The sequence below is a fragment of the Sinocyclocheilus rhinocerous genome, unplaced genomic scaffold (assembly GCF_001515625.1).
Source record: "Sinocyclocheilus rhinocerous isolate Xijiao unplaced genomic scaffold, SAMN03320098_v1.1 scaffold297, whole genome shotgun sequence".
NCBI lineage: Eukaryota > Metazoa > Chordata > Actinopteri > Cypriniformes > Cyprinidae > Sinocyclocheilus > Sinocyclocheilus rhinocerous.
In genome coordinates, this window is record NW_015649240.1 from 932333 (window position 1) to 956634 (window position 24302).

At 36.1% G+C, this 24302-nt stretch overlaps 1 protein-coding gene across 1 annotated transcript in view; it reads left to right on the forward strand.

Moving 5' to 3' along the window:
• The window catches only part of LOC107710452 (FERM and PDZ domain-containing protein 4-like), a 43331-nt gene that overhangs the window by 5286 nt on the left and 13743 nt on the right, over positions 1-24302 (forward strand). The window contains exons 2-9 of the mRNA XM_016515218.1: positions 6450-6588; positions 14806-14913; positions 16636-16796; positions 22585-22687; positions 22838-22883; positions 23308-23412; positions 23630-23725; positions 23919-24044. Of these exons, the coding sequence (XP_016370704.1) occupies positions 14810-14913; positions 16636-16796; positions 22585-22687; positions 22838-22883; positions 23308-23412; positions 23630-23725; positions 23919-24044 (741 nt within the window). The 5' untranslated portion in view covers positions 6450-6588; positions 14806-14809. The remainder of the gene's footprint in view (positions 1-6449; positions 6589-14805; positions 14914-16635; positions 16797-22584; positions 22688-22837; positions 22884-23307; positions 23413-23629; positions 23726-23918; positions 24045-24302) is intronic.

A 24302-nucleotide genomic window follows, 5' to 3' on the forward strand; every position in this document is an offset into this window, starting at 1 on the left:
GTTGAATCTGTTATGAAGCGACGAGAATACTTTTTGTACGCGAAGAAAACAAAAATAACAACTTTATTCAACAATTCGTCTCCTCTGTGTCTGTCCGCATCACCGTAGCGCCATTGTGGAGAATATCCGCTGAACGCAAGCAACGTACGCTCTTCTGTGTCAGCCGCGCTGCACGGATGTGCTGTTTTCGTTCAAATCAAAGCGTAAATACACGTAGAAAACGTATCCTTGTGTCGTGGCTGACACAGAAGAGCATACGCTGCTTGTGTTCAGCGGATATTCTCCACAATGGCGCTACTGTGATGCGGAGAGACACAGAGGAGACGAATTGTTGAATAAAGTCGTTATTTTTGTTTTCTTCGCGTACAAATAGTATTCTCGTTGCTTTATAAAATTCAGATTGAACCACTGATGGCAGATGGACTATTCTGACATTGCTTTTCATACTTTTCTGGACTTTGACAGTGTAATTTCCTTGGCAGTCAATGGGACAGTCACAAGCCTCCCGGTTTTCATCCAAAATATCTTAAATTGTGTTCCGAAGACGAACGAAGCTTTTATGGGTTTGGAACAACATGGGGGTAAGTGAATAATGACAAAATTTTCATTTTGGGGTGGAGTATCCCTTTAAATGCAAATGCAGTTTGGCAGAGAAGATTTTCATCGAAAAAAAAAATAATTCAAAACTCTTGGTTCGTATCACTGATGATTGTATTTATTTATTTGGAGTTTGACAGTATGCTTTCCCAGTCGGCACTTCACCATTGAAAAGTGGCTGGAATAATGTCAGTTTCTGTTTCAATGCTGAAAATGTTGAAAAAAAAAAACATTAATATTAAATGTTTGTGAAGGTTAACAAAATACAAGACATATAAAAGACATTGAAACTGTGTGACATCAACATTGATTCAATTTGTAGAATCTAAATACAATTAAATATAAGTTGTATATTTACACAAAACGAAATGCTTTGAACATTTACCATGACATTGATTCACCTGTGAATAAATATTGAAATGTCATCCGGGTTCTTTGTATGATAAACAGCGGTTAGACATTCTTCAGAATTTTTCATCCTAAAATGAGGCTAAGTAAATGAAAACAGAATTTAAATTTTCATTGAATACTGTAATATTAAACCCAGACACAATAGCAATAATATTTGCAGACGCAAGTTTAGCTCTTGCTAAGTCCCACCCATTGTTGGCTGCTGTGGTGCGGCCCATCTTGGCCCAGTCTTGCCTTATCTTTTACTTTCCTTGTTCTCAGTTCAAATTGGATTTGAACATTCAGTGTCAGAGCCCACAGAATCATCTTCCTGATTCCATGCAATCCCTCAATCCTGCTTAAAGAGAGCGAGATGGTTGGGGGAGGGGAGAGACGGGACTGTGTCAGCTGAGGGGAAGAAGGGTGAAAATAAGGACAAATGCAATGAAAGAGTGTCCAGATGGACAGAGTGTTCAGCATTCTGATGCAGTTTAATGCAGTTGCGACTTGCGATTGTGTTTGGGGTGGTTGCTTACTGCTTAGGGGTTGCTAGGTAGTTTCTAATGCAGTACTCTTTCTTGAATTCTGTGTGTTTTTCCCATAATCAATCAAAATACAATTTAAGTTTTAAAAATCCAATAGAGAGATGCAGGGATAATGTATTTTTATAGACCACCCGGAAACAAGTTAGCATTTTAGCATTTCCGGTTCCTTCATCCCCAAGGCAATGGGTCTTTTGAATGGGTTTTTAGTTTTAGTTTAACTGAAATAAGGTCAGTGGTGAACACAAGCTTAAGATATTTTCACAATTTATTAATTACCACAAAATACATTAGTAACACCCCCTTGTGTTTTATTTTTTTTAAAGCTTTTTGAAAAAGGCGGTTGCTAACAAGTGGCTAAATGGGACTTCAGAGGTTGTCGGGGACATTAAACGTCATCAAACCGAACAGATAAACACTGTTCTGCTCACTAGTCACTTTCACAGCCTCATTGTGTTTATAATTGCACTCTTGTAAACTATTCTAACTTAAACTTTCAAGGGAAATTATTTTTGAATAAAGACCGAAACTGCTCAATGATTGTGACATTGAAGTCATGCGACTGTGGTGTATTTAATTCATAGCCAATGTTTAGCTTCAAAATTAAGAATCATACATTTTTGTTGCCCACAGCTTATTTTCTGCAATAATCCAGAAACCAATGGAAAAATCCAATTGGGTTTTTGTCAAGGGATCCAGGATGATGCTAACATAGGGGTTGGCTCACAAAAATACATAATCACTGCAGCGCTCTATTGCATAGTCAACTAGCCACACAACTTTAAGTATCATTCATATCCATAAAACATCTCAAATAAAACTTGATCTGTACGTTTAATAAAAAGATTACAGAGATAGGACAGGAAATTAGAGATAGAGGGAATGGGATCATAAAAATATCGCAAGCTGGATTGGAACTGTGCTTTCCACATGAGCACCACAGCTCTAGGTATTTTGACCAATGAGCATGTGTGCTAACATAGCTAAAACTAAAACCAAAACCAAATTCATAATCCTCAATATCACCACAAAACAAATGATTAACTTCAACTGACAACTAATTATATCAAACCCTACCAACATATACAGACTACTGTTCAAAATCTGTGCGGGACAAAAAATATATGCCGAATTGTAATGGTGTTTGGTTTTGTGTGTGAAAAGGCTGGACCTCATTTTGTTCGTGTTCGTTTCTGGGTCTGGACGTTTGTAGCCCTTTTCCTTCGACTGCTTTAGGAGCAGTTTAATGAGAGCTGTAAATGTCAGAGTCACAAGCAAACATCCATTTCTGTCCCAGTCAGATAGGATAGGAGATAAACTCTCCGTTTCGCAGACACGATCGCTATTGATTCCCTGGGGACTGATTGTGTCTGTGTAGTCCAATGATCACGAAGACACTGATACGGTTTCCACATTTCCACCAGTTTATTCTCGGAGGGCAAAGGGATGCTGTTTCTATGGGGTGATTGAAAATTACAGTGTCACGCTGTTCAATAGGCATAAAAATAGAATATTTTTGGAGAGCCAGACTGTTGATGCAACTCTTGCGACACGGGTCGAGTAGCACAGGTTCACAGACTCACGCCTGGCCTGTTTATTTGCCCGTTTCTCATTGACTGCTTCTTGACAGATTTGTTGCTGAGCAGGAATTCTGCTGTATTGCGGCAAGGTGCTGCGCCGCACCGCTCAGCTGTTTCTCGTAGTCCTTCTGTTTAAGTTCTCTAGTTTTCACATCTTTCACATGCATTTAAACTTTTTCCAAATCATCCTCGTCCCCTCTTTCATTGTTTTATCTCTTGCTTTTTATGTCTGTTTCCTCCTTCTTTACCTTTTCTTTTGTCAACCCAGAAGAAAACTGCAGAAGTAGATGGTCTCATGTATGTTTCACAGAAGCATCTGTTTCTCTTAAAGGTCCATATGAAATCAAGATTGTTCCTGGTCTTCCTGTTAATGATTTATTATTCCAAAAAAGGAAAATGTCTTCATAATTTTAAATGTAATAATTTGTCCTCTTCCAAAAAGGCTTTTCATTTATGCAGACATCATCAGAGGCATTATTTCAGCAAATTCTTATTTGGTCTGACTCCATTTCTCCATAAATCAAGTCCCTACAATGTTTCCAGTTTCAGAAAAGGGGTTACAAATGGCAATTTATGTTGCTTTGAGAGAAATAAAAACATAGAGTAAGAGTTATTATTGTTACTATTTTATATATTGAAAGAAAATAATGAACACAAATAAAAATAGTGGTTTAATTTTGAAGTAAATTTGAAAAAAAAAGAAAAAAAATTTTGAATAATTTTGAATATGGAACTATCAAATTTAATGCAGATATTATAGCTAATATTAATTATATTCAATAATTTTTTATTGTCTTCACTGTAAAAAATGATTCTTCGAAGCTGTAAATATATCATAATATTTGAGTATGTTTGGTTTAGTCTTTCACTTCTAAATTTCATGTTTAATTCAGTGTGTTACTTTACATTTCTTTATAAATATTTGTGAGATTTACTAGCAATTTCTGAGTGAAAAGTTTCAAAGCAATTTGTTCAGCATTTGCTTTGTTGAGATCACTCCTGAAACTCTTGTTCTAAGATTCATTCTTCTAAAAAGCAGAAAATGTCTCCATTTGTTCTCCATTGAATCTCATTGCTGTATTGAGATATTAAAGAGATTTCATTGTGATATTTCTTCAGTATGGGAACACTTCATCCATTGTTCTGTTTCTTCCATCTCTGTCTTTATCACACCTTCCTCTCGCAGTAGTCTTGCTCAAGTACAGTAGCTGTATTATTGGAATTCATTATTCATGAGTCTTGCAGTCGACATGAGCTAGATACCCGGCACTGAGAAACTGAAATCACACCCAGGGGGTCGAGATGTATGTTTGCTGACATCACAAGCCCTGCAGATGCTTTGAGGCCTAAAGAGCCTCAGACGTATGCGACGCAAACGCAGGGAGACACAGCCTGAGGATGGCTCTCGTGACTGTTGCATGAGTGCCGCCATCGCATGATTTCATGTGCACTGGAGTGAAAGTCACAGAAATACACTCTCTGAAATGTTAATAAAGCGCGCTCGATGGACAAGCATTGCACTGGAGGCTCAGCACAGGAAATAGATTAATCTATCAGGATTAGTGCAGAAATGCAGATTTATTTGTTGATTCTGATGCAGGCCAAGTGTTCAGTTACACACAAAGCCAAAAAGTCTGTCCTTTGTATTTCAGATGATATAGGAGCTATGGCTCTGTCAATTAAGACTGTAATGTCTCAATATTTTCCACCTTTGTCTCAATATTTATGTAATTGCACTGAAATGATACTGAAAACAAGGTGTGTGCGTGTGTGTGTGTTTATTTTCCTATCAAGAGCTATAATTTAATCCAAACAGTCACCATGATTATGTTTCCTACACTGATTTTCACTAAAATAACACCATGAAGAATACCAGTGAATCATTTTTATTGAAATGTACCAATATTACTATATATGATAATAAACAGCATTGCATATTGCATATTATTATATTATTCACATATATATTTTAACTAAAAACATTTTAACATGTGAAAAATGCCACATGGAAACATCCACTAAAGGTGACATATCATAAAAATCTGACTTTTCCAGGTTTTAAGTGCTATAATCAGGTCCCCGGTGCATCTACCAACCAAGGAAACGTGAAAAAGATTAACCCAGTAACTTTGTTTTGGTAAGCATTTTTCTGCAAGCGTCTGAAAAAATGAGCGCGTCTGAATTCGCTCCCTTGGTGACGTGGCAAAGGGATCTCATTATAATATTACCACCCCTTAATCTGTAAGTTTACACCCACGGCGCCATTATTGTGATTTGTTGATTCTGATGCAGGCCAAGTGTTCAGTTACACACAAAGCCAAAAAGTCTGTCCTTTGTATTTCAGATGATATAGGAGCTATGGCTCTGTCAATTAAGACTGTAATGTCTCAATATTTTCCACCTTTGTCTCAATATTTATGTAATTGCACTGAAATGATACTGAAAACAAGGTGTGTGCGTGTGTGTGTGTTTATTTTCCTATCAAGAGCTATAATTTAATCCAAACAGTCACCATGATTATGTTTCCTACACTGATTTTCACTAAAATAACACCATGAAGAATACCAGTGAATCATTTTTATTGAAATGTACCAATATTACTATATATGATAATAAACAGCATTGCATATTGCATATTATTATATTATTCACATATATATTTTAACTAAAAACATTTTAACATGTGAAAAATGCCACATGGAAACATCCACTAAAGGTGACATATCATAAAAATCTGACTTTTCCAGGTTTTAAGTGCTATAATCAGGTCCCCGGTGCATCTACCAACCAAGGAAACGTGAAAAAGATTAACCCAGTAACTTTGTTTTGGTAAGCCTTTTTCTGCAAGCGTCTGAAAAAATGAGCGCGTCTGAATTCGCTCCCTTGGTGACGTGGCAAAGGGATCTCATTATAATAAACGCCCCTTAATCTGTAAATTTACACCCACGGCGCCATCATTGGGATTTCGCAAGCGACACCAGTTTTACACCACTTGTTAATCAGAGATGCTAGTAACAAAAATAGCTTAAGTATTTGCTCTGAAATGTCATTTCAACCAAGCGGTCATCGCTGCAAAGTAGATTCAAATGAATGCAAGAAGTACAGTAAAATAGGGTAAAAAAAAAAAACAGCCAAACTAATCTGAAAACAATTCTTAGGAAACACGTTTGGCCATTTAAAAAATGCATCAAAATCATTGCCGTGATACATTTTTAGCGACAGAATCATTGTGAGTGTGAACGTGTTTATGAACATGTAATCAAATATAGTCAGTAATCTACATGATGTCGTAGCATATATATTTCAGAGTATATTTATATTATGCTTTTATCTCTAGCAGATCAGTTCTCATTGGTCCTGATGGTTGTGAGGGCCCGCCTCCGCCACCTCTCAACCAGTCCGCACAAGAGAGATGTGACAGCCAATCACACGCTGAGATTTCTGCATTCTGGAGCTGTTCGGACACAAGCCACACCCAGGTGAGCTACATTTCATTAAGCTACTCTGCTGAAAAGATGTGTATTAGATGCAGGTGTAACAAATGGATGCATCCACTTGTGACAGAAAGCATATTTTCAATTAGAAACACCCTTATCTTTCTGAAGATGCTGAGCTTTCATTCCCTCAGGGATTCATGCTGTTTGTGGCTTTGATTTTGAATTTGAATGAATGAAACCCGTACCTGTTAGATTTTTCCCTGCAGTGTGAAAACAGGTGGTTAATGTTAAAGGAATAGGCTAGTTCATCCAAAAATGGAAAAGTTTGGTATCATTTGCTTATTTGCTCATGACGTTCATATGCTCTTTTCCACTCATTGAAAGCAAGCAAGAGGTCACTTTTCATCCTAGAAGGACATAAATGCACCATAAAAGTAGTTCATATGACTAGTGTGCTGTATGTTGGCTTTGTGTGAGGAACTGGCTGAAATTTAAGTTAGCCGATATTCAACCTATAAATGGTTCCCTTATAGTTGTCAATCTGACAGTGAGATGGAATCAGTGTTAAAACTGGGGGAAAAAAATAAAAAAAATAAAATAATTTTCAGTAATTGAAATAAAGTTTAAATGTAATGAATCTGACTAAAATAAATGAGTTTGATAAATTCCTAAAATTAAATTAATTAAAATAAAATAAATAAATAAATTATCAAAATAGAAATGTTAAAAAAATTACAAGCACAAAACAAAATTAAAATTAAGATGAAAACTAAAAATATAAATAATCAAATTCAATATGAATAAATAATGTAATAGTATATAAATAACACTCAAATAACACTGGATGTGATAGGAGAAATTATTTTGACATTGAAAAAAAAGTGTCACAAAAGTTATTGTGTCAACTTACATTTAGGTCAGCTTCACAGTGCAGTGGGTCACAGTCACGTTGCATGACTGCTGACGACCAGTGCAGTCAACCAGCAATGTGAAGCACTCAAGCAAGTATAATAAATACTAATGGAGAGTGTCCTCTAGCAGATTAACATCTAGAGTCATTCCTGCATTGGTGAAGAGCCTCTCGAACATTTGACCCAGTGACTGAGCGCACGGGTTATGGTTACATATTAAAAATGATTCTTTCAGTAATAGATCCTGAAGAGGATGGAGAGGAAGTATGAGCAAGACATCAAGCAGTCTTCCTTAACAGCGTGCATGGTGCTTATTATAGGCGTCTGCTTTAGTGCAGGAGGAGATGGGGGTTGGGACAGACATGGGAGGGAGGGTGTAGAGTTACTGTAGGCAGCATTAATAGATGCTTTGGTTTTAGAGCTGAGAGCAGCTTTCTGGTGCGATCTGGACCACACGGTCAGAGGCGGTGGAGAATCTGTGGCTGTATGCCTAGTAGCTAGCTGTTAAAATGACTTATAGCTCTGATTATAGATGGATAACAGTAAGATGTTGCTTATTGTGAGCATCACGATGTGCCAAGTGCTTTGATTGATAGCACTACAGTTTAATCAAGACTTTGATTTAGCATCATTCATGCCTGTCTCTTCGGTCCAGCTATGAAGCTATATTAGGGAGGAATAACAAGGCTAAAGATTTATGCACACCAAGAACAAAAACTGTATCAATAACTATAATGATTACTAGTGATGGGGTTTCGAAAACACTGCTACATGAAGCTTTAAAACATTTATGAATCGTTTGTTTCTAATCAGTGGTTCGGAGCTTATTTCAAACCCGTGAATCATGTAATTTCAGCAAATGAGGCTTCATATGTGTTGAACAGTGGTTTAGAAACATTTCAAAATTTTGAGGGTTCTAGATGGTATTGATCTGGTGAACCCATGAACGAGTGTCTAATGGTTTTTAAGTGATCTCAGGTCATTTTTATAATGTAGGTTCATTTTTGATTAATGTTATGAATTTTAATACTTGTATATAATGCAAAAAAAAAGAAGAATATTTGATTGCTTCTAAAAGAGCTAGTTTGCCTCTTTTGTGAAAAGTGATTTTTTCAGCTTATTCAGAGTTTCAAATAGCTTTGTTTCTCCAATTTACTACTGATAATTGGTGGTTCTATAGAGTTGTTTCCATATCAAGAAATATTTTTTTATTTTTCTTGACATTTTGGCTCCATGAAGGGCACCTGAAAATAATAGTTTTTGAATGCAATTTAAATTTAATTTGTCGGTATTGTTTGGTTGAAATGATTTGGGATTAGGCTCATGAGAATACTGTTTTTTCTTCCTCAAATAATCTTTAACAAATCATTAAGGAACCAGAACCCTAAAATCTCTAAATATATTACTGTAAATAAGTTCTTGATGGATGATTTTCTGTCATAAATGCTAGCAATAGAGCTTAAATTATATTGTACCTGGAATATTCCTTTAATGGATCAAAAGATGAATGTAGGCTTCTTTCAGCAGCTTTCATTTGTGCCCAGCGGTCATCGCTTACAAAAATGAAACATCATCTCTTTTGTCTCAAAAGAGACATCTCGGCCCTTTTTGGTGATATATTGAAGAAAAGAGACCTGGAAACCGACGCTGCTGAAACTGCAGTCATGGGGCCAGACTGTATAAAAGTCAAGTTAGGTTTATTGCCATTCGCTTCATTACAGGCCAAGTGTAAGAGAATGAAATATTGATCTTCCTGAACCATGGCCCAGCGTGTAACAAAATATCAAGACAACTGGCCCTATATGTCAGTAAACAACACGTACATAAATTTAAAACAGTTATATACAAAGAGCAGTACACACTAGTAGTATGCAGGTGTGGGAAGTTATTAGAGCATGAGTTCTAGAGACGGTAGTAATGCTGCATTAAGGCATTATTAGTTGAGTTTGAGTGTGACAGAATGATTGCAGTCAATGATTTTGACTGAATTGTGCAGTGTTAGTGGAGTGAGATTGTCAGAAAATGACAGAAATCACTTAGCTTAACAGGAGTGCTGAGTGATTGTGAGCGGGAGCAGCTGAGTGTGAGTGTCTAAATCTGAGCACTTATACTGTACCACTGGAGGCTGCAATGTCATTACAGACGCTCTCAGAGGACCTGAATGAAATACTGAGGCTGGATGTAGTCTCACAGAGCCTGACTTCTATCAGCATAAAGTCTGGTCCACACTGCATCTTACAGTATTTTGGCCAAGAACTGTCTAGTCTCAGCTTGAGATGAACTACTCAAAGCCCATTTGCTGATGCATATTATCACAAAAGTGGCAAGAACGTGTTGAAACTACCAGTTTCAAACAGTTACTGAATCTGCAAGGTTTGTCCATTAGATGTTTGCCAGATACTCTTAAGTTTTGAGTGAGGATTTTAGTGGCATGTAAACTAGATCTCAAGTTATGTGTGTGAAATAATGAGTATTAACTTTGGATAGAAATTTTAAACACATGTACACACATTTCTGTGTTTCTGTACAGCCATGTATAAACCTGAATATGTTTTCCAGGCCTGAATATGTCACTGAAATTAATAAAATCTTTAAAAAATGTTGTTTACATTTCAATAGTGAATATGCATTTTTCCAGTTATGCTCATCTTTAAACTAATTTTAAACAACACTGAACTAAATTGAGATGAATAATGACACTATTGTCTTCAGTAGAGCTGCTCTGAAATTGAAGTTGTTTCATAATTGATTAGTTTTACTAAATTAACACTGTTATTTTCCTGTTTTATACTGTGAAAAACGTGTGGGACCTTAAACTACACCGTAAAGTATAACCATTTCAGTTTACTATTGCTTTATTTTGCAAAGCAAACTTGAAGGGAAACTAAGTTAAAGTAAGTAATTAGCTAAAGTAAAGAAGGCAGACTCTTCCTGAATAAATTAATAAGTATCAACTATCAAGTTAGTTTAAGATGTCAGTTTTAGCTAATATTACAGTACATTGTTATAGTTTGTACTGCAAACACCCTAAGTACTATTAATATCAAAATGGATTTAATCTTTCATTTTAAGCAATGGAGACTTATGGAGAAAATAATGTGCTATCAATTTCCAACATTTCTTCATGTAAACTGAACTTGTTTTACTACAACTAGTACTGGAGGCAGTCAACACACTTGTACTAAGTGCCTAAAACAAAACTTAATAATATCATCTAATAGATTCAATTCCATGAACCTAGCCAACTTGGTTAGCTTTTTGCTTTGAGAGCTTTCTCCAGTGTGTATGTGCTTTAAGAAAAACCTTTTGCAATATGACTTTATTAAAAATCAATACAAAAGTGTGGAGGTTACACATTGACTTGGACAGAAATTGAGAGCTGTGTTTAATGGCTGTTTGATTTGAGTCTTGCAGAAGATGCAGAAATGCAGGTGGAGAGAGAAGAGGCCTCATGATTTTATGGATGAACAGGAGTTGAAACTGTCACAGCAGACATCTTCATGACTCCACAAGGGTGGCTCTTACCTGAGTCAACATACACACACACACACACACACACACAGGTGTGCTGTATACAGTGCATAAATTCTCAAAACAAAACCCTACTGTTTTATTATCTGCAGTCACTTTATTTGCATCCAATTAACTTTTACTTTTTACTGTGCAGCTATGAAATATCATTAGCATCTCCCACTTAATGCATAAGCGCAGTGCAGCTGCCCGACTCAGATCTGTAGATCCGGATCAATCCGGATCAGCACGAGTGACTAAGTGACACCCTTACTAGGTGGGCGTACTAATCCAGTAATACCTCACACACACGCACATGTTCAGCGCTCTGATTGCACGCTGGATTAATCACGTTTGTCACAGTACCATGAGAGCCACTATAGCTGCGCTCGAGGAGCCTTGGGGGTCAAGAGGTCATCTAAACTGGGTTTACATGCGTTTTCAATTTACAGACGGCATGAAGCAGCATTTGAATATTCAGTGTGAATATTTAGTATGAAGTAATGTAGGTCAGAACTTAATTTTATCCATCAGATCTTGGATGTTAGGCTATGAGTGGAGCTTCACTATTATTGTGGCTCATATACTGTATGTATATCATATGTCCTTTAATCCTAACTATTAAACTTATGTGTGTAACTCATACACACATAAGTTTAATTTCTAGAATACGTCTAGAGCAGAAATTCCTCAAGTCATGTGTGAGGAAAGGTGTGCTGCTACTTTACTAAGTGATCATAGTTTTAAACTGGGGCACAACAAATCAAACAGAGAAACCTAGTAGCAACTGCATAACAGCCCACTAAAAACGCTCCAAAACATTAGACACTGCAAAACGTTTTGTTTAGAGTAATGTGAATGAGGCATACTAAAAACCAGGGAAATTTATAAAGAAAGTGAATTGGAAATGTTGATTTCATCTATTTAATTCTAGTATTCAGGCAGCGCCATGCATGTGTCAGTCAAAGCAGTCTGTATTCAAAGGCCAAAAGCACTGGTTTATTATCATTGTTCTGTAACGCAGACCAAACATAAAACGGGTCTGATCTGGTCTTTTGTCAGTCATATGAATGAGCTCTTTCTTTCCCTGTTCGGCAGCTTTGAAGGAGGTCGCGCTTACACATACTTGTCTCTACCTATTTTGTTTCTGTATCTCCTATTCTGTCTGTTTGTGAATATGTAAGAATGTGAATATAAACACTTCTAGCTACAGTGTTGTTTCATCATTATTTATGTACTGCTATAGTTTTCACTTAATAGTTCAATTTAATATTTAATAGTTTAGTTCGTTTTGGTAATTTTGTTATTTGCTATTGTAATTTTTTATTAATTATATAATATATATAGTACTTAATAATAATATATTACTACTTAATATATTAGTACTTCAAATTATTTTATTTCAATTGGTTGCCAAGGCAACATTTCTATTTTTATTCTAAGTTTTACTATTTCAGTCTTATTCAAATTAATGAAAATTATTTGTAATTGTTTTACTTAACATCAACAACATTGTCTAGTTACACAAGATTGATTTTACACATTGTTGCATTATGAAAAGTGTTAGAACACAATCCATAAAGCAACACACCTATTTTCACTAATTGTTTTCTTCTACGGTAATTTTTCTCTGGTAATAATAAAACAATTTGTTTGAAGTGAATCTTGCTGAGCAAGTTAGTTTAAGTTTGTTAATTTTCAACATATATCTATTTAAAGGATGCTAGGGCATGAGTTTCCATCTGTTTTTTTTTTGTTTGTTTTTTTTGCATTAGACTATGTGTCGGGTTTTGTTGATTAATACTCTTACCGTTGCTTGCAAATGACAAGTATTTCATGGCATTCTTGTAAATTATTATATGTGACCCTGGACCACAAAACCAGTCTTGTGTCAATTTTGAGATGTATACATCATAATAAATAGCTGAATAAATACGCTTTCCATTGATGTATGGTTTGTTAGGATAGGACAATATTTAGTCGAGATACAACTATTTGAAAATCTAGAATCTGAGGGTGCAAAAAAAAAATCTAAATATTGAGAAAATCGCCTTTAAAGTTGTCCAAATGAAGTTCTTAGCAATGCATATTACTAATCAAAAATTAAATTTTAATATATTTACAGTAGGAAATTTACAAAATATCTTCATGGAACATGATCTTTACTTAATACCCTAATGATTTTTGGCACAATGTTTTTTTGGCTATTGCTAAAAATATACCCCAGCGACTTAAGACTGGTTTTGTGGTCCAGGGTCACATATAGTCCCAAAACCTCATAGACATCAGGTTTAGACTGAATCCATACGCAATGGTTGACTCGTAGAGCAAAGGTGAAAGGTCACATGACCCTCTCCAGCATGCAATGCAACCAGCAAATCAGTGCATAATCAGGCAGATTATTCTGAGCATGACGAAACACAGAAGAAGAAAACTGTGCATATTGATCAGACATTCAGAATGTGTTTGTAAGCACAGATACAAACACACACAGTGCGGTTTAGAGCAGTTGTGGTTTGTGAGTGATTGAGTGAGTGTGTAAGAGCTCCCTTGTGTGTCTGACTGCAGAGATAACACACACTTACAACAGTGTGTGGCTGAAAAAGAGAGATGCATGTGTGTTTGTAGCAGCAGATGTCCAGAGGAGCGAGAAAAGCTGTTCAGGTAATTAGACGGACTGAATGTGTGCGTGTTGCATAGGTGCAGTGTGCAGTTCTATCATCTGTAGATGGCTGATGTTATTATGCATGTGATATCTTGTCTGTTGTGACGTAGATTGTCCTCTAAATGCCAGGCCTGGTGTCACCTCATGACTGTGCCACTGCTATTTGCATACATAAAACCCAGCACACAGACAGGACAGAGAGAGAGTGTTGTTGAGATGAGAATATGAATGAAGGAGGATGAAATAAGCTGCATCTGAAATACATCGGTAATTGAAGTAAATGGATTTGACTCACTAACGATGTAAAATGGATTGTGAATGCCATTTCTTGTTTGCTCTGTGAAATCATTGAGGTTTTTTTTCCTGTGTTGATTTCCTTTTGAAACGGGAAGTTGCAACAGGACTGCAATTTTAAACAAGTTTAAAATGCATACACTGGTGTTCAAAAGTTTGAGCTTAGTAAGATTAATGCTTTTATTAAGCAAGGATGTATTAAATTCAACAAAAGTGACAGTAAATATAGTTGTATTGTTACAAAAGATTCCTATTTCAAAAATAAATGCTTCTTTTGAACTTTTGAACTGTCTATTCATCAAAAAATCCTGAAAAAATGTATCACAGTTTCCACAAGAATTTAAAGCAGCATAACTGTTTTTAACACTGATAATAATAGTGATTGTTTCCTCAGCAGCAAATCAGCATATTAGAAGGATTTCTGAAGGATCATGTGACACTGAAGACTGGAGTAATGATGCTGAAAATTCAGCTTTGATCACAGAAATAAATGACATTTTAAATTATATTACAATAGAGACCCATTCTTTAAAATTGTAATAATATTTTACAGTATTACTGATTTTACCATATTTTAATCAAATAAATGCAGCTTTGGTGAGCATAAGAAACTTATTTTTAAAAATCTTATCGACCCCAAAGTTTTGAAGGGTAGTGTGTACAGTACCTGCTTTTAGGAGTACATTAAAATAATGACCTAAAAGCTAACTAACATGGACAACATGCCATAAAACTTTGGTTTTGGCATCATGGGTCTTTAAAAAAGTTAGTATATGGTCAATTTTTATATTGATGTTGAGTTAAAAAATAGTGTTTTACACTGTATGATCCTCATCCTTATTTTCTGTTCACTCATCACTTTGTCTTTCTATCTCTCAGTTAGATGGAGGAGCGAGAAAGAAGCAGAAGTCGATCTCCAGGCAGGGTCGGTCGGGTGGAGCAGGTGGTGGGGAAATGGCTGCGCCGCTCTCGAGACTCTCTCAGCAGGTGGAGTAACCTCACACACACAGACATATAATATTATAATCAGAGAAGAAATGCGTTTCTTGAAGGCATTTGTAGGAGAGAAAAGCCTATAAATGTGAAACGGCCTTCATATTTGGAGCTCCAGAACATCACAGGCAGTTTTAATGATGTTTAGATTTAGCCATGGAAGACGGTTGACGGCTCTGTCCCAATTGGTGCTCTTAGCCTTTGTAGTCATCTTTTGATGTGGTGCACACTTTGATGATGCAATGTCGCATGGGCTGTGGACAACACACAGAGCAACCACCAAACCAGTCAGTCTGAACCATGACGGATCTGCCATGTGTTTAACAGACTGTGTGGGTTGAAGCCATCTTTTGGTTTTCTCCAAACCCATCCAGATATAGGGAAAGAACACTAATCAGATCATAGCACTATTTTCCATTAATTGGGGTCACAGGTTTTAAGATATTGGCCTTGGTTTCCAGATGGGCCCTACCATAAATTCCAGCTTTGTGAAGCTGACGAGATTCAGTGTTTGTTGAGAGTGGTAGAGAGATTTCGCTGTGGGCTCTTTTTCTTCAGATAACGTTAAACTATACTTCACTTAATTGATATCTACATCTACATAAATGTTTAGCTGGCAAATATTTCCTTGTTTTCTCTTACTTAAACACACAAGCTCATGAGAACTGCTTTCGAGATCTTCTCATACTTCCATCTGCTGTGGGCTTGTAGTTCATTTGTCTTTCTCCCGCTGGTATAAACACAGTCGTCTCCTGCCATGCAACCACACGTTCATCAGGCAGTTAACATCGCCATGTGTTTTAGAGTCTCTCGGCATATAGTGACGTCATTTCATGTGGTTTTTCACTGATTTGATTTCTGTTCCATAAAATGCTAGTTAATGTTATCACATTGGACTAAAACTTACTTACTTTGCTCAAACATGGTCAAATTTTGCTTTTGACCAGGAACACCAAATTAGGTAAAGGATTTTAGCACAGCACAAATGTTAAAAAATGCAAACATAAAAATATTTTTTAAAATGTACACTGCTGTTCAAAAGTTTGTGCTCAGTAAGTTTTTAATACTTCTATTCAGCAAGCATGCATTAAATAGATCAAAAGTGACAGTAAAGAAAATAATGTTACAAAAGATTTCTATGATGTTCTTTTAAACTTTCTATTCAACAAAGAAAAAAATATATCATGATTTCCACAAAAATATCAAGCAGCACAACTGTTTTTAACATTGATAATAAGAAAAAAATGTTTCTTGAGCAGCAAATCAGCATATTAGAATGATTTCTGAAGGATCAGGTGACACTGAAGACTGGAGTAATGATGCTGAAAATTCAGCTTTTCATCACAGGAATAAATTACATTTTACAATATATTCACATAGAAAACAGCTTTTTAAAATTGTAGCAATATTCCACAATATTACTGATTTTACTGTAATTTTTATCAAATAAATGTAGCCTTGGTGAGAATTAAAAAAAAAACATAAAAAAATATTATTGACCCCAAACTTTTGAACAGTAATGTTTATGTATATATTATAAATTTGTATTTAAAAATAATACAAAAATGCATGTTATTAAAATTTCTAAATTGAAGACAGTTTATAGTGCTGTACTGTACACTAATAGATCAAGCAGTACACTAGTATTTCATTTTGAACACAGCCTGTGTGTTGTCATATGTCTGTCTGATTCTGCACTCTATCTGTCTCTCAAAGGGAGCGTATTTTAGGAGGCAGGAGGTCGCGCTCTGGGGATTCGGGCCAGCAGAACTTCCCTGTGAAGGTAACAGTGGAGGTGATCAGAGACGCTGTCCTGGACTCCCATGGATTCACTCTCTCATCACAGCACCCCCTGCTGGTCAGGGACGTCACTCCAGGTACACACACACACTTCACGTGGAGTTTGGCTTATGGGATGCGCTACAGCAGGTTGTTTTTAAACACAGATTATGATCTAAGCGAAGCCAAGTTTGGATACTGTCCTGACTGTGCGTGAGAAAATGTACCCAGAGGAAAGAACCAACACCAATGATCCTGTTAAGATCTCTTATATTTCTCTGAGACACCAATAAGATTAAATTAAGCTCTGTCCTGCTTCTCAGATGTTTATCCTGAGAAAAAAAAACCTCATTTATAAGCTCTTCCACTGGATGTTTGTGAAGTCTCACTGCTGCATCAGATTGAATTTTCACCCTCTATGCTGCTTTGACAGAGATGGTGAAACTGTGAGAAAGGATGTGACACTTGAGCTGGTGTGTGTGACGTGGCCACCTGCTCCTCTGTCATTTATTTAATTCATTATGATGCAGGTGTAACAAGCTCCTTCACAAAAAATATCTGTCTCTCATACACAAACACACACTGACACAAGCTGATTATATTTATTCTCATTTTGAACTGACAGTTACTGACTAGAACTACACATTCTCTCACACGCATAGTACCAACACATAAAAACTAATACAAAACCTAACTAGATAGCATTCAAGACAACATAGATGCACTACTGTTGTTTCAAAGGTCTTTTTTTGACTAAAATCTAAGGCAACATATATTGCATGTATCCTTGACAGAAGTCAGTCCCAGAATGCATTGCAGTCAGCGCTGTGCAAAAAAGATAGCCTACAGCCAAAGAAACTTTTATTAAATTCTGAAAAATATCAATAAAAATAGTTCCTTCTAATTAAAGGTGGACTATTCATCCAATATTTGCAGTCTGCTATGTATTTTCATATTTATTATGCTGAGTTCATGTTGAAATTACTGCAACTCTGAGATTCTGTTCCTCATCCTCTCATTTAAAGAAGTCTCTTATGTTCACTAAGGCTACATTTATTTGATCAAAAATACAGTAAAAACAATAATATTGTAATATTTATTAGTAAAGATTAAAATAATTGTTTTCTATGTGAATATATTTTTAAATATAATATATTCCTGTGATGCAAAGCTGAATTTTCAGCATCATTACCCCAGTCTTCAGTGTCACATGATCCTTCAGAAATCATTCTAATATGCTGATTTGCTGCTCAAGAAACATTTCTTATTATTATCAGCGTTGAAAACAGTTGTGCTGCTTCATATTCTTGTGGAAACCATGATACATTTTTTTCAGGATTCTTTGATGAATAGTAGAAAGTATGAATAGTAGTTGAATTATAGAACGTTCAACAACTGCATTTATTTTAAATGTGAATTGCTGTACAGGTCTGTACTATCACTTTTGATTGATTTAATGCATCCTTGCTGAATTTGAATATTAATTTAAAGAAAAAAAATTTACTGACCAAAAATACTACATAAATATGGTAGACTGGGGGCAATTGTAACATTGTTTTTACATTTTCTTTCATAACTCACAGACTACTTGAAATACACTAGTTATCTTTTGATACTAGAAACAAATATAGGTGCATATTTTATAGGAGATATATTTTCACTAATAAGGTCAAGACTATAATATTAAATTAAATGCAAGAAGTCAGAGTGTTACATTTGCCCCCTTGGTGGTGGTGATTGTAACAGTGTTTGGGGGCAACTGTAACACTGAAAAATAAGTCATATTAACCCACTGTATCTCAAATAAAAGCCTTCCTCAGAGTAATCACTTTACTGCTGTAGTATCTAATAATGTTACTTAAATATGGATCTAATTCTTTTAGATGTCAGGCATATGCATTCAAAAAGTTGAAGACTAAGCAACTATTCTAGTGGTTACTAGATTTGAATTATTTATATACAGTATATTTTACTCAAATACATTAATCAGCTGATGAGTCAAGAACAGTCTTTAACCAAACTTTAGTGAAATGGTACAAGACAGACATTAACAGAATAACCCAATGCGATCATGTGGAGATAATATTCATTGTATTTAAAAAAAAGATTTAAAAGCAACACATTGTTTAATGTGTAACACTGATAATTGTTTTTACATTTAAATATGTTAATTTTCTAACAGAAAAGTTTGTCAACACAGACAAACAAGGTGCTAACACTGGGCCGTGTGGCTCGGGGGCAATTGTAACACAATGTTGCAGCTATGATAAAATCTTCTATGCTAGCTAGCCACACTTATATTAGCATAGGTTATTCATGTACATTTTTTATCAATAACCTAGAGATAAAATGCATGTAAGTTTAAATTCGCAGTCATCTAAACTTTAAACAGCAGAAGAAAAATACTGTACTTCCAAAAATTAACTTTCATACCTCAAAATCAGTATTTTGTTGAAACACTCTTCTGAGGTGAAAGGATTGTGTTCCTTTTTCACAGGCAGAGAGAGAACCCTACTGAGCATGTGCAGATACAGTGTCATCACTCTAGCTTGTTTCTGATTGGAGGAGTTGAGTGTGTTACAAATGCCCCCAGTCTCTCCTACCTCAATATTCTTGTGCAAAATATTGAAGTGCAAATAAAGAGCAGCAGTTACCAAAAGCTAAAAAAAAAGCCATATTTAACAGAAATATGTAGTTTAATACCTTAACTGAAGTCACTACTGTTTTAGTTTGAATATAGGGGAGCGCGGGGCACAAAGTAACGCGGGGTAAGTTGTAACACACGTGGTTTAAATATTTCCACACATGCTAGCATAACCAAATTTACAGCACTTACTAGTTACCATATCAACAGTATATAGAGAAAAAAAGTGCACCAAAATTCAAAAGTCTTTTGAAGATATCACTGGACATTTATTTTACCATAGTAAAATTATATTTCGGGTTTAAGTAAATTTTTCATCTCAGTTTTTATTACTCATTTAAAATTAGACAAATCTGGTATTATTTTAATCTCCAATCTGTTATTTATCAGTTTAGATTATTTTTTAATGCTTCGCTAACTATCAGAAGACAGTAACCGGTTTTAAATTCCAAATCGAGATAAAACGATTATTGCGCCCCATTCCGCCCCTTTTCCAGCGCTGCGTTTTCGTTCCTCCATAAAAGCCCAATTTCACGTGCAAATCAGTAGAATAATGTAACGTGACTTTTGCAAATTGGAGCGTGCTTGATTTACAGTGTTGGGCAAGTTACTTCCAAAATGTAATACATTATATATTACTAGTTACTCCAAGTTCAAGACAAAGACCTGAACTGTTTTTAGTAGCAAATAATTACCATATTTTCATGAACCCTGTACACTATTATATTACCATATAGCATTTTTAGCTTAGCAACACGCTAACATCAAACTCTATCTGAATAAATTATGAGTTGATTCTGTCATTCATTGTAGGACTGTGCAATTAATCGAAAAACGGTTTCGATTTGGATTTTTGGCCTCCAACGATTATGAAAATACAATAATCGAGATAAAACGATTATTGCGCCCCATTCCGCCCCTTTTCCAGCGCTGCGTTTTCGTTCCTCCATAAAAGCCCAATTTCACGTGCAAATCAGTAGAATAATGTAACGTGACTTTTGCAAATTGGAGCGTGCATTGAATCAATGGCATTCGTTCAAATATTTTTTTTACAAATTGTTTACTATGTCTTCACATTAGGAGAGTAACATAATAGTGAATAAAACCAATTTCACAAGAAAATAGGCAGAGAATGGCAGGCAAGATGAGATGAGTGTGAGATTGCATGTCAACATCATTGCCCTAGTTACACAGACTCAGCTGACATCTTTTTTAATGTCTTCTAGCAAGAATCTCAATGAATCTCAAGCGATAAATCCCTGAATGAATGTTTCCCGCCTTTGTATTCCAAATCTAAATCAGCCACTTATAAGGTTCCATTTTAGTCACCTTAGAAGGCAGCTGTGTATAAAGACTAGACGGCATGGCAGCACACTGGATCTTGCAACAAAGCTATTGTGTGTGCATTCTTGCACACACACAGTCATTCTGCAGTGCTGACTTCTCTCTTTTTGCAGCAGAAACAGCTGATAAAAGCCCAGAGGGAGAACCTCACAGCCCTGCAGCACATAATTATGTGAAAGGAGAAGGAGAGAGAGAGATCTGCCAGGCATCGGTGGTTGGTTCTGGCAGGGCAGAGATCCATCGGGGACTAAGGGGATGTTGCAGGGCAGAAGGGCAGATTGTGTGTGTGTGTGTGTGTGTGTGTGTGTGTGTGTGTAGTTTGGCTTGAAGACAAATGAGTGTAAATTGCAGAACAGAGCAGTGCAGAGACGAACAGACTCAGAGCCAGACACTCCACCAACAGAAGCACCAGACGTGATATGAATAATGAATTAACAATGTAACTTCCGCAATCACATTGTTGTAACTATGACTTTTACTCATAGTTAGGGTTAGTGATTTAAACAAACCCATTACACATTCATTGATAATAACGGAAATGTTTCTTTAACAGCAAATCAGTGTATTGGAATGATTTCTGAAGGATCATGTGACACTGAAGACTGGAGTAGTGATGCTGAAAATTCAGCTTTAAAATATATTAAAAAAGAAAATAGTTATTTTAAATAGTAATATTTCACAATATTACCATTTTTACTGTTTTTTTTAATCAAATCAATGCAGCCTTGGTGAACATAAGAGACGTTGTCTTTCAAAAACATTAAAAAAAAAAAAAATCTGATCCAGAATTTTCATCTCAGTTGCATCACTTTAACTTTTACTTACAATAAAGGTTAGTTATTTGAACAAACCTATAAAAAGTATTAAACTGTGGCACATAACTTGAATCATGGCTTATTGATGAGAGCAGACCTGCCAACCTGTACGTATTTTGTGTAGCAGGTATGCATTTTGACCTCAAAGTACACTGGTACGATATGTCGCACTAAACTTTGCAAAAACCTGGTTACGCCTGTGTCCACGCACAGCACTCAAATCAAACAACAGCAAAAGAAGAAGAGTTTGGCCAATCAGAGCGCTGGGTTCATTCCCCAAATAGCAAGCATGGAGGATTGACAAATGTGTAAGGCCTATCATTAAAAAGAGACTGCAATTTGACACCAAATCCTGCTCGATCCCCCTTCCACTCCCGCTGTCTGACTGATTTCTTAAGCGAGGACAGTACAATAGTCATTACTTCATTTTTTTTTTTATCGGTTTTGCATTTAAATAATTTCAGCACGTTTTATTTCTCTCCGAACTGGCTCTGTTTGTGTGTATACCTGAGATGGCTTGAAGAACACAGATAAACAATACATTGTCACAGTCGAGTGTTTATTGTCTTTATGTTTTATCATTCAAAACGTTTATATCTTCTTTTTATTCAGTTACAGCGACAGCTGTCTTTGTCCATATTAGGGATTTCCTGGAACATCAGGAGCTTCTATCAGCATGAATGAAGCAGACAGATGTGTGTATAGCGCTAAATGGCCAATCCATAAAAATAATACTTCTCTCAAAACAAATTTGTAGACATATGATAATCCATGTTTTTCTACAGTGTACAGAAGTGTACTGGAGTATTAATTAAAGTGTACTGGAGTTTTTTCTAAATAGCATTTTAAATTGCAAATTGCAAAAAAAATACTCTGATGTGCCGTCACACTGATGGTACTCAAAAAATTGTTCCAAGGTTGGCAGGTCTGTGAGAGGTGTGTTCTTTATTTTCTCAGTGATCAGACTTTTTGCCTGTAAGAATATAAAACAGACATTGACTTACATTGAAGGTACTGTTCAGCGTGCATGAAACTAGAGTTGTATTTTAATGCTTACGTGTGTGTGTGTGTGTTTATTTGTAGGAGGCCCAGCAGACGGTCAGCTTTTTCCTGGAGATCAAATCCTAAAAGTGAACAATAAGGCCATAGAAGATCTTTCGCCTGAAAACGTGGAGCAGATGATTAGGTAACTGATCAGATTAGAGGAACACAGCTAAAATAACTTTGCTGAGTTGATATTGCTTGCTTGTTTCTTGCCCCACTCATAAATATGATGATGTCATGACCTCATGATTTGGTAGTGTCATTTTTTTCATATTTTATGTTCCGACCTCAGGGATTGCCAGGACTCTGTAACCATGACGATCCTCAGAAATATGGCGGTGTGTACTTAAGATTCTTCTTCCAGTATGTTGTTGTTGAGTCAGATAGTGGTAGGGTTGGGAATCAAGAACCGGTTCTTATTCAAATCCGGTTTTCTTTTAAATGTTGAAACTGAGGTGGTGGGGGGTGGGGTTTGTTCTGTTAATGGTTCTGGATTTTCTGCATTCTTTCACCAGTTCAAGTCAATTCTAGTCACATTTATTTATATAGCAGTTTATACAATACAGATTGTTTCAAATCAGCTTTACAGTGATAAACAAAAATTCTTCAATTATGAAATGACTTAAAGGTGACATATTATGCCTCTTTTTACAATATGTAATATAAGTCTCTGGTGTCCCCCCTTAAAGCAACTCTACAGAAGACCATAGTGCCATTGTCCAGCTCAGAATTTAAAGAAATTTTTTATTTTTTTATCATCAGAATCCTAAGTCTTCATTCATAACCGCAGAGAAGAGAGCTCGTCTGAGAAGAAACCCCATTAAAGTGCGCTTTGCAGAGGAGGTGGTCGTCAATGGACACACTCAGGTAAAGCCACACACATACTCAACTCTCACACCAACCCTGGTCAGGATTACACTTGGACCAAAAAGGGTATGATGCAGCCTGGTTAATAGTTTTGTACTAACCAGTCATGACCATGAGCAGCGGTGCATGACAATACATTTGTTGTTGGTATATTTGTTTTCATCAAAACATGATGGCATGCTGCTTTCCTAAGCCATGTTTCATTGATTGTTTCCAGGGAAACTCTCTTCTCTTCCTGCCCAACGTTTTGAAGGTGTACCTGGAGAACGGCCAGACCAAAGCCTTCAAATTTCACAAGACCACCACTGTCAAGGTTTTAGACTGCTGTTTTTCTTTTCTCTTCTGCACTCTACATCAGCTTTAGCTTCAACTTCAGTACTTTGGGGTCCAGCGATACTGCAGGAAATCCATCAGTTATTGTTTGATGTTAACCTTATTTTTGTGAGAGTGTAGTGTGAGGTATTAGTGTGTAGACAGTGTAGTATTGAAGTTGTCTCTGTGTGCAGGATATCGTGTTGACTCTGAAAGAGAAGCTGTCCATTCGATGTATTGAGCATTTTGCACTGGTGCTAGAACAGCAATATAACATCACCAAACTACTGCTGCTGCACGAGGAGGAGCTCATACAAAAGGTAACACACTAGCTAACTAAAAGTAGCAATGCTATTAACTTGAATATATTTTTCTTTCGAGTTACAACAGTAGCTCCGCTACATTCAAAATAAAGCTACATGTTAAAAAGCAAACTTTTACAACATTAAACAAAGCAGGATAAATAGCTAAATGTAGCATGACACTATATTGTGCACAAGCGAGCATTAATCAGACACATTGCACACCTAAAATGCCTCTCTCTCTCTCTCTCTCTCTCTCTCTCTCTCTCTCTCTCT